At 41.4% G+C, this 12,767-nt stretch overlaps 1 protein-coding gene across 1 annotated transcript; it reads left to right on the top strand.

Annotated features, from left to right (window-relative positions):
* Positions 1-6,972: 6,972 nt before the first annotated feature.
* Positions 6,973-11,526, top strand: DRG1 (developmentally regulated GTP binding protein 1). Its single transcript, XM_084538654.1, has 9 exons — positions 6,973-7,187; positions 7,349-7,472; positions 8,060-8,235; positions 8,641-8,710; positions 9,253-9,422; positions 9,867-9,997; positions 10,219-10,386; positions 10,817-10,939; positions 11,409-11,526. Exons 1-9 carry the CDS (start codon positions 7,146-7,148, stop codon positions 11,506-11,508), a joined length of 1,104 nt encoding a protein of 367 aa, XP_084394780.1. The 5' UTR covers positions 6,973-7,145; the 3' UTR covers positions 11,509-11,526.
* The last annotated feature ends 1,241 nt before the right edge of the window (positions 11,527-12,767 follow it).

Below are 12,767 nucleotides of genomic sequence, written 5' to 3'. Positions count from 1 at the left end.
GCGCATGCAAGGGCATCTCACACTGTGGAGCGTTCCAAGAGCTCGAACCCAGCACTTGAATTAAACAGTGGTGGAACCGAGAAAGCATTCTGGGTACTGATGTGCAAATGAGCACACCAAGCTTCCAACTTCCAAAATGCGATATTGCATTAACACTTAAGGCCACACGCTGCCCTCAGCCTGTATGCTGGGTTTCTCTTGCTTCTGCTGGAAGCTGACTACACCGCAGGCAGAATACTGCCGGTAGCTTTTTATTACTGCATTACATATGCACGCGCCCTGATCTGAACGTGTATTTTGGGAAATCCGAGGTTGTTCGAGTGGTAGCAATGTTGATGAACACGCACTCTATTACATGTATAATGCAGTGCTCCCATCCTGTTAGTCTGTTAGTGTGCCACAAACCAAGAGTTGTACTTGCTGTGGTGAGGAAAAGGATTATATTTACACATACTAGGCAGGCTGCATGTGCGCACACTTGCAGCAGTTAAAGAATCTGGAATTTGCTTATCTTTCCTAGTGGCTTCAGTCAGTTGCGTGCCTTTCCCCCCAGCGGTTTGTATTGCCTTATTAATTTGCTTTCTTTTAGTCCCCAGTCTCCTGACATGGTTCCTGCTTCCTATTTCAGTTCCCTCCTTGCCTGTTCTTTGTCTCCTCTCCAGGCAGGGGGAGGGGGTCCTGCCGCTCACACTGCACTTTCCTCAGAACTTTCTCCAGTTGCCAGGGAATGTTCTGGTTTCAGCTCCCAGCCCTCCTGTTTAAAAAGCACCGTCTGACACGCCCTGCCTGCTTCTTTAGGTAAATGCTACGTACTTCCCCCCCTAGGCACGCGTGTTTCTCAGCAAACCCATTCCCGCTCCATTCCCGCTCCCCCTTGGAATGCCGCATTAGCACGCCGGGAGCTTGTCCCCTGAGCACGCTGCTGGGCTCTCGGTAAAGATGACCCCCCGCACTTAGCACTCCCAAGGAGATCACAGGGTGACCGGCACAGCCTTTACCTTAGCTCCTTGTCCCCTCACACAGTAAGGCTGGATCTCTCACTTCAGTTCTGCTCCTGTGGCATCGCTCTCCGCCACCTCCACTGCTTCAGCAATGCATTTAGAGGCCCGCTTGAGCCAACTTCATCTGGTCCCCAGCTTATCCTGTCCCAGGACACGAGCCTGTTGATGCAGTCATTCAATTAGTGCTTGTTACAACATAGCCAGATTCCCTTTATTTACAAATAAACATACAATTTGTGCAGAACTGTGACAAAATTTGGATCACCTGTATAAAGAGATTTAGAGGATTACATTCCCTAAATGTAATGTGATGACCAAGTGTCATTTCCCCATACTTAGCTATGGAAGGGTACTAGTGTGACTTACTTTGGAATCATTCATCATCTGAACTAGCTAGTTAATGTCTCAAAGACCAAGGTCCAGATGGAAGACTTAAATGCATATAAAAATTTACATTTTCAGTATAAAGAATTCACTCCCCTTTTCGGATGATTCCTGAATTATTTGCTCTCACATCTTCTGCACTTGGACCTGTTGAACTTCTCCTGAATTCCAATCTCTTTCAAATAAAGGCATTTTCCTCAGCTACTTTATTCAGCTTCTCACTATTTCCTGTCTCACTTCGGCTCTTGGGAATTCCTGAGCTGTCCCTAAATGTTTTGCAGCTGTTTGGTCCCTGCTGAAGTACTTTGATTGGTATCTCAATAGTAGTAAAAACCCTATTTTGCTCTGAACATGTGTGTGCCATTTGGGACTGTACACTGTACATTGCTCATTTCATAGCAGATCAATTGCTACTGGCCTTACTCAGAAGCGCAGACCTTAAAGTAATTTGGAACTGCAAATATAGGGAGCTACAGAAAGACTGCATCACAGTTGAATCTATTCGAATCTACTTGGGTATGCGTTAATTAGACTTGAGATGTACTTATTTTTTTAACATGCTCAGATCATGAATCTGTAGATCTAGCTACATTTTTTTTTCCAAATAGTCTGTACTAGGACATTCTTTAAGGGTAGTCATCATTTCACATCATTTACAATATTAGCAGAGAACAGAAATCTGTAACATTAGGCTTTTCATGGCATACTTGCAAATTTCAGTGAGTAGCTGTCATTTTTTTCTGAGCTTTCACTGGAATTTTAATTAACTGAGACCAATCTAACAAGCAATTAATTCAGCATTCATTACTTGTTAGGTTGGTTGTTACTTAAATTTAGTTTTTGAAACTCGCTCCATTTTTTTATTGGGAATCATCCCATGAGAATGCTAACCCTAGCAGCAAGGATTCAGAGACTTGGAGACAGCAGTTTCCTCTGCAATCCAGACACAGGTTAGTGATTTGTCAGCTCTCTCCTTTAAAAGCAAACAACTCTCTTGCTTAAAAATACCTAGTATTCTCACAAAAACTACAGCAACGTCTAGTAGGGAGGTATATGATGCTATGAAAAGTATGCAGTAAGAGTTATAAAAAGGGGAAATCACACTATTTGCTTTTCTTCTTTTTGCTCAATCTCTTCACTGCACTCGTGTTGTTTAGTCCATCTGTTGCCCGGAGGTCCATGACAAAGTCTCGGGAGTTGACGCTAAACTACAGAACTTTTTGTTGTTAAACTGATTTAAAGCAGGCTTTGAAGCCAACCTTTGCTACTTAATCTCCCTTTTGTTCCCCTCGTTTCTTCACTCTGCCCATCTTAACTTACTCTAGACTGTCTGGAACCAAAGCAACCTGAGCCATTCAAAACAAGATTGCTACGCTAAGGATCTGGTCAAAATGGGAATACAATCTTGGCTTCCTGCTCCATCAAATCGACTGCCCATGAATTAGGCATCCATATCTAGTTGAGGAAACATGGTAGACAACTTTCTCATGTAAAACATACAGTACAATACGATCCTAAATAAGCAATGCAAGTAGTGAATGTTTGGCATTTACAGACTAACAGCTGAACTACTGTGCTGTTCTGAGCACAGAAATACCAAGTACACTGGCATTAAAAAGTTAATCCAGGACAACAACTAAGAACTGATAAATCTGTATTTCTTACTATACTCAAAATATAAATAACTTTGTCTATTGAATTTCAAGATTCATTTAAAGTGTAAATTATGTCAGCTTTCAAAGACCCTTCCCCTCAGGCAAGCAATGTTATAGCTCCAGTCAAGACTTCCTCCCTCCCCCTCCTCCCCCCGCCCCCCCGCCCTCAGATCTCAAAATCTTACCTTCTGTCGGAGGGGGTTCTCAGAATCTCATTCCTCCAGTTCATTGTCACCAGCTTGAAAAAGTTCATCTCCTCTTTTCAGCACCACCAGATCTTCTCTGAAGTACAATAATAGTGTTAATCAGTGGGCAATTCTCAAGCCAAAGTACAATTCAGTAAAAACAAACAAACAAAAAAGGAGAGGAAAAAAAAAAAAAAAAAAAACACCAACACCATAAATGAGTGAAATTGCAAAATGGAAGAAAAAAAAAAAAAAAAGCCTTAAAATTAATAGATACGCCTTACCTGTCGGTTACCCTTTCTCATGAAGGAACTCTGACAGGCTGATTACAGTCCTATACCCATAATTCTTAAAACCATAAGTCTTTAGGTCAAGGTTATCATTTGATGCAGATTATTTTTCACTGGACTGGTGATAATTTCTGAAAGGATATGAAATTTCAAGAGCCTTGTTTCACCTGCAATGATGATTAAATTTCCTCCCTGCCACCTCCCTCCCAGTTTTTAAATCCTCCAGAAAATGCGTGTTATCCCCAGCACTAAGCTGGAAATGCAGTCCCTCACAGGTCCAAACACACATGTAGCATTAGTGCAGCTGTTTCCCAGTATATTCTATAGCTTCTGTCACAAGGTGAATTACCAAAACCAGAGTGGCTCTTAAGCTAAAAGGAGTTTCTTGCTGTGAATAGACATGCTATCTCCAAGTATTTTGACTCTGAAGTTATTTTTCAAAATAGAAATAAGAAAAAAGAAAAAAAAAAACACCCTAAAATACCTAATTTTAAAGTAGTCTTTATCACTCAAAATAAAATCTGTTATTTTAATGAAGCATACACTACATGGAAGTTATAAACATCAATTTAATACTCTGTTTTTATCATGTATTTTGCAATAAAAGACCTGCAAGCCACATCTTAACACATGTGTTTTGTATCTCACATAAGTCAAACTCTTAACCAAGCTAAGATAATAGCTGCTCCAGAAAGAATGTCAGAATTTGGCCCATACTGAAGAAGCTTATTTAAAATTAGTAGTTTGACAGAAAACACACTAAAGAGATTTACTACTTAGCTCTCCTATTTAAGTGATCTACAGTTACCATACTTGCAGGGTAGCGCTATGGAAACATTAAAGTTTCAATCATTTTGCGGCAAGTGCACATTCCTGTTGTGCAAAGAAATAAAACTTAAACAGAAGTAGAGGAAATGACTTTTCAAAATCCTTGAGTCAGCAGGACTGAGTGTATTGAATAAGAATCTCTGAAACCTGTTTTTACTACAGTGCTCCATCTTTCAGATCTTGCTAACGAGGTATGTGCCATTTTGGTCACATTCCTGCCATTGTAGCTTGATGAAACACAAATTCCTAGTTTTTCTCAATTGCTGATTCCATAGTGTCATGTTTCTTGAGACAGACTTTATTTCAGATGTAGTTTTCCTGAAATTTCTAAACACCATGTAGTATATTTCTTTCTTTACTTTATTAAAAGTAATAGAGACAACTACTTATGCTATACACTTTTAGTTTATCTGTTAGTAATCCATGTAACTACTTGATCATTGCTTTTTTTCACTGAAAATTTGAACCTTTTTCCCATGTTGCCTAATACAGTAGGCATCTGAACACCTAAGAGTTTGACTCCTTTGCTGTAGTACAATGTACAACCTTTGGAAATAGATACCCTCTTTCACTTCATCTAGATAACCTAAATGAAATTCTGTAAATTAAAAAGAAAAAATGGCAATTTACACACTCCTTCTTCCATCAGTGCCCACTATAAAGCTCAATTAACCTTACAAGTAGATCTCAGTCTCTTGTAGCTCCTTTCATTTTCTTTCAGGTTCCATTGGGAGCTTTTTCATCTTCTGACATTATATCCCATTTCTCACAAATATTTTCCTTGATTTTTTTTTTTCCTTCTCTGAATTTTGTTTTATTTTATTTTTATTTTTAATATACTTTTGTAATTTGAACTCAATTTTTGGACTGTGGTTTTCAGAGGACATGTTTCAGTCACTTTTCCAGTTGTCACATCTAACTCCCCATGTCCATAACCACCCTGTTCTCCAGAGTGCCACAGAATATAAAATACCCTATAATAAAAAATTCACACCAGCCATCACAGTAAATAAAATAATTATTCACAACTGGGATCCAACCTCAACTGGATAAACCTTTCTGAAGTTTAATAGAAGGTTATGTTATAAACTAATGTGAACTACTTCAAATATTCAAACCAATTAGGAGGTGTTCATTTAGCTGGAAAAATAATCAGGCAAATTATCTTTATTAATTAAACTTGTACTCCCATCCAGTCATTAAGGAGAATAGTCAACGCTAAAAGAAGTTTCTAAGTGCTTTAGATCCTTAGAGGACCTTTGCTTGAGTAACTGGAAAAAAAAAAAAAAGGATTTAAGACTGCATACTAAGCAGTATTGTCTTAAGTACACTATTTACTGACATCTCCATTCATCAAACACTTGGAAAAATAATATAGTTTGACACAGTATACGGGATTTAGAGTTAGTTTGTAAAAACAGCTATTACTGTTGCTAGCATCAAGTTCTGAAGTTAGCCAACACATACTGCAAAAATAGAGGTGGCCTGACTAAGCACTCAGAATTTGCATTTTTCTCACTGTTTTTCCTGTTACTAGAAGGGACTGCAATCTTGTGAAGTGATTTTATGTCTCAACTCAGCTGAAGCTTAAAAAAGTCTAATTCCATCTGAAGTAAGAAGAAAAAGACTTACACCAGGACCAAACCCACTATGTCAGATGTTGAAAACTGATATTGTTCACAAGGAATAATTAGAATACCATGAACAAATATACATTGGTAGGTGCATTTATATTTACCCTAGCTTAGCTAAGCTAACATTACCGGGAAGAGTAATCTCATTTTATTTGAGATTCTATTTTAGTAAGCTCTATATAAGTTTATATTAATGACAGTTCCTACCATAACGGAGCTCGTGATGTGAAAGATGTCTTTTTGGATTCAGAGGAGACAAGCAGGGGATGTGAGGAGGAAAAACAAGATAGCAAACAGCCACATCGCTTCCACTGAACTAGTTCTCTCATTTTTTGTTTTTTTACTCCAAGTTGCTGATGAGCTGATGATCTGTAACAATTGTATAACCAAAACTGAGGCAAGGTTTTAATTTACAGTGCTCAGGATCCAGGCTGAAGATGTGGTGGTTCTGCAAGAGTGTCATTATAAACATTTCAATAGTAAGGGATTAGGAGCGTATTTTATTTTATGTGTTTTTGTTAAAACATGTAAAATTTTATATTTAGATGCATTGAATAAAAGCAGGTTTTGTAATAAATTGATTTGGAAGAGCCTTCCTGGAAAGGTTAGTGACTATGGAGAAAAAAAAAAAAAAAGTTTCCATAGATTATTCCAATGCAGACAAAACATGTCAGGGAAAAAACATTCAGGCACTCTAAATTCCTTCAAACCTTATTAAAACGTATTTCCTCGCATTGTACAATCACCCTTTATTCCAAATCCAACTGTTTGCCTTCCTGTGGTACTGCCCAAAGCTGAAGATGTGTGGCTCTGGCGTTTGACGAGGCCGTTAAAAACAAACCACCAAACTGTTCTGCATTTAACGAACCCGGCCAGGGCTCTCCTGACGGGAGCCGCGACAGACCCCGGGTACCCGCACCCCGCCCTCACACAGCTCCGGCCGCCGCCTCTGCCGCTCCCGGGGCCGCCTCAGCGGTGCCGCCAGGGGGCGCCCCATCGCCTCAGCGCCGCCGGCACGCGCTCTTTCCCGCCCACCGTCTTCTCGCGAGAGTTGCCGTCCCTCAGGGCGAGAAGTCGCGGTGCGCCTGCGCGCTGCCGCCGGGGGCCTGAGGAGCGGTGCCGCTGTGGTGACTCCCGGGCAGCACCGGGACCCGCCGCCGCCGCCGCCATGAGCGGGACGCTGGCCAAAATCGCCGAGATCGAGGCGGAGGTAACGCGCCGGGCCTCTGTCTGCTCGGCGCCGGGGGCTGGGCACGCCAGAGGCCGGAGCGGGGCCGTGCCGTGCCGGGGCGGCGGGGCCGTGAGGCGCGGGGAGGCCGCTCCCGCTCGGCGGGGCCGGTCCTGGTGCTGAGGGCTCGGTTGCTCTTGCAGATGGCCCGGACACAGAAGAACAAGGCCACGGCGCACCACCTGGGGCTGCTGAAGGCCCGCCTGGCTAAGCTGCGCCGGGAGCTCATCACCCCCAAGGGAGGCGGCGGCGGCGGCCCCGGGGAAGGTGCGTCCTGAGGCGGTCGGAGGGCTTCGGGCCGCCTCTGTGGCTGTCGGCGGAGTTAATCGCAGCAGCCGCCTGCTCTCCGTCGCGTCCTGCCCGGTGCAGGACCTTAGCGCCGGGGTTCGCGGCCCTGGCTGGGGCTTTGGGGTGAATCCCTTGTTGAAGAGTAAACGGAAGAGCTTCTGTGTTTTGGCTGGAGTAGGCGTGTATTTGGAGAAGTCTTAGGGGTTTTCAATGAAGAAGCACCTTGCAGTAGTTATCTCTTTATATAAAGGTGCGAGTGGTGTAAGTTGCAGTGGTTAAAGTGAACACTCCATCAGCACCCAAGTCAGGTATAGGCTACTGGGAATCACTGTTGCCCATGCTTTATTAGGGGTACGTGTTACGGAGCGTCATGCAGATGAGGTACTAAAGGCTGTACAGATCATGAAGTCTTTGGTCCCTCCTCATATCCCTGTCAGGGAAGCTTACCGGTCTCACTAAGACAATATTAAAAGTAATTGAGGGGTCGCTCATTATCCAGAAGCTTAGAAGATAGAAACTGTCCATCTTTAAAACATTTTTTTTTAATTTTGCTTCTTTATTTGTAGGTTTTGATGTTGCAAAGACTGGTGATGCCCGAATTGGGTTTGTCGGTTTTCCATCAGTGGGAAAATCTACTCTTCTAAGTAATCTCGCTGGTGTGTACTCTGAAGTGGCAGCATATGAATTCACCACACTAACCACTGTGCCTGGAGTCATTAGATACAAAGGAGCAAAGATACAGGTAAGAATTTTTTATGTCTGTGAAGGTAAGATTGTGTATGTAGGTGTAATGGTATTATGGCTGAACAGTCTAGCTTGACATTAGCAGGTTAGAAGTGGTATGTAGAAGTGCTGGAGAATGTGTTGGAAATGTTCCCATGAGGTACCAATTTTGTCCCGTTTTTCACTTTTCTCTGGAGAAAAGTTCCTGGGGTAGTTCTCATACTCTAAGATGATCTGTTCCAGTCTACAAATAGGGCAACAGGGATAATACAATATGTAAAAATCTAGGCGGAAACAACTTTGCTTTATTCTGTTCAGATTTGCAGTAGACTCAGCAGCTTAAGAAGAAAGGTAGAAGTACAATTTGTTTTCTCTGTAAAGAGAAATATTTTTCTGAGTTAATTTTCTTTCTCTGAACAAATAGCTGCTTGATCTCCCAGGAATTATTGAAGGTGCCAAGGATGGTAAAGGCAGAGGACGGCAAGTCATTGCAGGTGAGTATGTTAGAGCTCGGAGACAGCACCCTACTACTGGTTCAGTTGGTATGGCTTATGGGAATGAAGGGTTGAATCACTGTCTGATATCTTTATAAAGCTGTAATTTATGCTAGAGTTGAGCTGCCTGATGTGAAGCAGTAGCCATTGTCATTTTGCTCTGTTTTCAGTAATGACTATGCATTTGTGCTGTGTTGACACTTTGGTGAATGACTACTACCAACTTTAAAGGCAAATATGATCCCTTATTAAACCAGGCTTCTGTCTTGACTTCTTTACATAGCTTTTTGGCATAATTCCAAGTCTGAACATAGGTAGAAAGATTTTTCCATGATTCTAGCACCGTGCAAGGATCTGTATTTCTGTCAGTGCTCTTTGACCAGCATTACAAACTTCAGTCTTAGACTGAACTTTAAAAATCAGAAATGAACTGGCTGAATTAATGGGTTTGATATTGTCATCAGTCTACTGAGCCATCTTTTGTGCTGTTTTGTCTCTGTGTGAGCATACTTTTTTGAGGGTTAGCTTTTTCTGATTTTTAGTTGCTCGAACCTGTAATCTCATTCTGATTGTTCTGGATGTGCTGAAACCCCTTGGTCACAAGAAAATCATTGAGAATGAACTGGAGGGATTTGGAATACGTCTGAATAGTAAGCCCCCCAATATCGGCTTTAAAAAAAAGGATAAAGGAGGCATTAACCTTACAGCCACAGTAAGTTGGAAGTTTTTTTTTAACCAAACCAAACAAATGGGTGACGGCTGTCTGCTGGCCTTGCAGCCTGGACTACATGTCATTTCCCTTTAACACTGAATCTTTAAAAACACAGAAATATCCATAGATATTAAAACTATAGTAGGTATCTATACCTACTAGTAGATATGCGTGTTTCTATTGAAAATGGTCCCAAATTGTCAGGAAATGTTACTTGGGAAATGTCTGATTGCAGCCATCAGTGGCATTAATGAAGTTGTTAGGACTTAACTGTGTGTGATGTTGCCAAAGTTAGCCTTGAGACAGGGAAAAAAACATTTAAGTCCAATAATATATAATGCAGTTATTATTTCTAGTAACCTTTATACTTACTGACAGCATTATTAATTGTAATACTCGATCTGACAATTAACTTCTCCATTCCTTAATGCTGTGTATGTTCAGTGTCCTCAGAGTGAGCTGGATACTGAAACAGTGAAGAGCATCTTAGCAGAGTATAAAATCCACAATGCCGATGTCACGCTGCGCAGCGATGCCACTGCTGATGACCTAATTGATGTTGTTGAAGGAAACAGGTACTGTCAAGACCCTTGGTTTGGCACATTTGCAATGTATATTCCAAAGAGAAGAATTGCCTTCTAGGTTTGCTTTCCACAGAAGCTGAGCTAGTAATGTGATGGCAACAGATACTGTTTGGCACCTTACTGTCCATTTCAAAAATGATGCTTTTTCTTTCAGTGACGGCAGCGGTGTGTTGCTGCTAGGCTGCTGTGACACTATTTCCTTCTCTTTGCAGGGTTTACATCCCATGCATTTATGTCCTAAATAAAATTGACCAAATCTCCATTGAGGAACTAGATATTATTTACAAAGTACCCCACTGTGTACCAATATCTGCTCATCATCGCTGGAACTTTGATGATCTGCTGGAGAAAATTTGGGACTACTTGAAGCTAGTACGAATGTGAGTCCCAGTTGCTGTATTCTGTGCAGTTAAGTGTAAGGCTGAGACTGAAGAATGACTTAATGGGTGAATGACAGTTCTTGAGCTACAGACAGTGTCACTTTTTTCCTAGTACATGTTGAGCTTCTCACAAAAAAAACACAAGTACTCTCTCCCATCAGCTATTTGTTTTCTCATCTTTTAAGCAGCAACAGAACGTTCACTAGTAATAAACCTTTGCGGTTAGCCAGGGAGAACCTGCTGCAGTCCTTAGCTACCGAGATGCATTTTCAGCTCATGAACGCCCATTAACAGGGTATCTGTCATCCACACTGAAATAGTGGAACTGAGTACAAGCACCTTGGACAATGGTGCAAATAAGCTATGAAATTTCATGATTTGAAAGAGAAGAGGAGGTTTTGGCATTGACTGAGGGCTCCGTGTCTTCCAGCTACACCAAACCTAAAGGGCAGCTCCCAGACTACACCTCTCCTGTTGTACTACCTTACTGCAAGACAACGGTGGAGGATTTTTGCATGAAGATCCACAAAAATCTCATTAAAGACTTTAAATAGTAAGTACTATTGTAAAAGAGTAATTTCTGTAGAACAAAGTAATCTGCCTGATGTTATATTCCTCTGGTCTTTAGGAAGGTAGAAGTGAACACAGGATTTAGTTTCTCTTGAAAGCAATAGATCTTCCTACAACTAAACCGAATACGAAGTTATATTTGATATTTCTATGCTCTTTCCTGGACAAACTTGATAACAAAAATCATTTTCCCTGGATTTGAAAGTAACACTAGTCGCAATATTATAGGCCACTATCCTATATGCAAGAGTATTTTGGATGACTTCATACTTTGTTTTGATCTGCTTGTACTCTTGTTCACACGGGCCACTCATCCAGGTACTTAGAGGAGAATAAAAATAGCTCCTAAGCATTGCTTTCTGTATTAGCTTTGTGACAGAAATAGCCGTTGCTCTGCTGTCTGCATATTATACTTCTGTGTCTTAATTGGATTTTTCTTATCCCTCTTTCAGTGCACTGGTGTGGGGTTCATCTGTTAAACACAACCCTCAGAAAGTTGGCAAAGACCACACTCTTGAAGATGAGGATGTCATTCAGATTGTGAAGAAATAAAGTTGCTCTCATAACTTGCCCCTGCCTGACTTTCATTAATAATGCAAGCAGCAAACAGGTCACTTGCCTCAACCTTACAGAAGAGGATACTGTTTTTTATGGTAGTAAGTTATTGCATGGAAAAAGTGATGTTTCTGGCCAGCTTATATTATAGTGTCCCATGCTGGCAGAACTTACAGATGAGAAGCTGATCTCAAGTGATTTGTACAAGGGCAAAACGTTACAAGGAAGCTTTGATGCCTGTTATGAGTTTTCTGCTGCATGTACATCTCCCTAATTGGAAAAAAGTTCAGCTAGAATTATTTTGTTCAAAATTAGAACATAAAATGAAAAACAGGCTGGCAAACTGTATCCTACAACACAGGGCTGGAGGACAAAGTTCTAGCTCTGGTTGCCTTAATCTCAGCTGTTCCCATTTGAATACTTCAAGGCTATTAATAGTCCTGCATTTATGGAAAAGATGCTGGGTTCTGATTATGAGCAGTGACTTTTTCAATTGCTTATACTAGTGAAAATAAAGTAGAGGGCTGGATTCTACTGTGTCAGTGACTGGAAGCTTTGAAGTTTACTGCTTCTTTGAGTTCTCTAAACTCAGTTGTATAATAGGTTGCTCTTAAAGCAGGGACTCTCGTTTTCTTTTTCTAGGACAAATTAATAAAGTTGGAGCTCTAGGTGGCACAGAACACCTACCACGTTAGTCGCTAGCTCATGTTCTAAAGAAATGAAGTAAGGGTATCTTCAGTATCAAGAGGAATACATGCTGATCTCACTGCATATTTAAAAATAAATGCAGCAGTTTTAAACATCTCTTCAGGGACCACAGCCTTGCAGCAGTGGTTGCTAGTCAGCCTCGATCCTACTTTATCCTACTTTACTTCCTAGTAGCCCTATGCAACCTGAACAATAGTTGAGTGGAGGAGTGCAGGGGAAGCTCATTCACTCTTTCTGGAGGGACTGCTTAGTTAGGGTCCACAGGGCTTAGCCTTTACGCTGAGTTCTGGTATGTGAGAGTTTCATTCCTTACACTTCACCCTGGCTGTTCAAGATCAGCCTTTCACCTACTGTTACAGAGCAGAGTACTGTGCAGCTCTCCAGCTGATAACGCATGGCTTTAGTGAGGTAAAGTACACATCCACATGCCTGTAGACCAAACTAGTGCAGCTGAAGTTTCCTCATGGACATCCAGCTCTAGCTTACGTACAAGAACAATGCTCAGCATTAGTCAATAGAAGTGTAGTTTCAAGAGCAGATGATACAGA

Source organism: Aythya ferina (genome assembly GCF_964211825.1).
Source record: "Aythya ferina genome assembly, chromosome: 17".
Taxonomy (NCBI): Eukaryota; Metazoa; Chordata; class Aves; order Anseriformes; family Anatidae; genus Aythya; species Aythya ferina.
The sequence above is the reverse complement of the archived record's forward strand: the minus strand, read 5'-3'. Positions and strand labels throughout refer to the sequence as shown.

What these genes read in the sequence shown, in the direction of transcription:
- DRG1 (XM_084538654.1), top strand. Translation starts at nt 7,146, where the DNA reads ATGAGCGGGACGCTGGCCAAAATCGCCGAGATCGAGGCGGAG. An exon ending in CGGCGGCGGCCCCGGGGAAG is followed by an intron (nt 7,473 to 8,059) that starts GTGCGTCCTGAG and finishes CTTTATTTGTAG; the next exon opens with GTTTTGATGTTGCAAAGACT. An exon ending in TACTTGAAGCTAGTACGAAT is followed by an intron (nt 10,387 to 10,816) that starts GTGAGTCCCAGT and finishes CGTGTCTTCCAG; the next exon opens with CTACACCAAACCTAAAGGGC.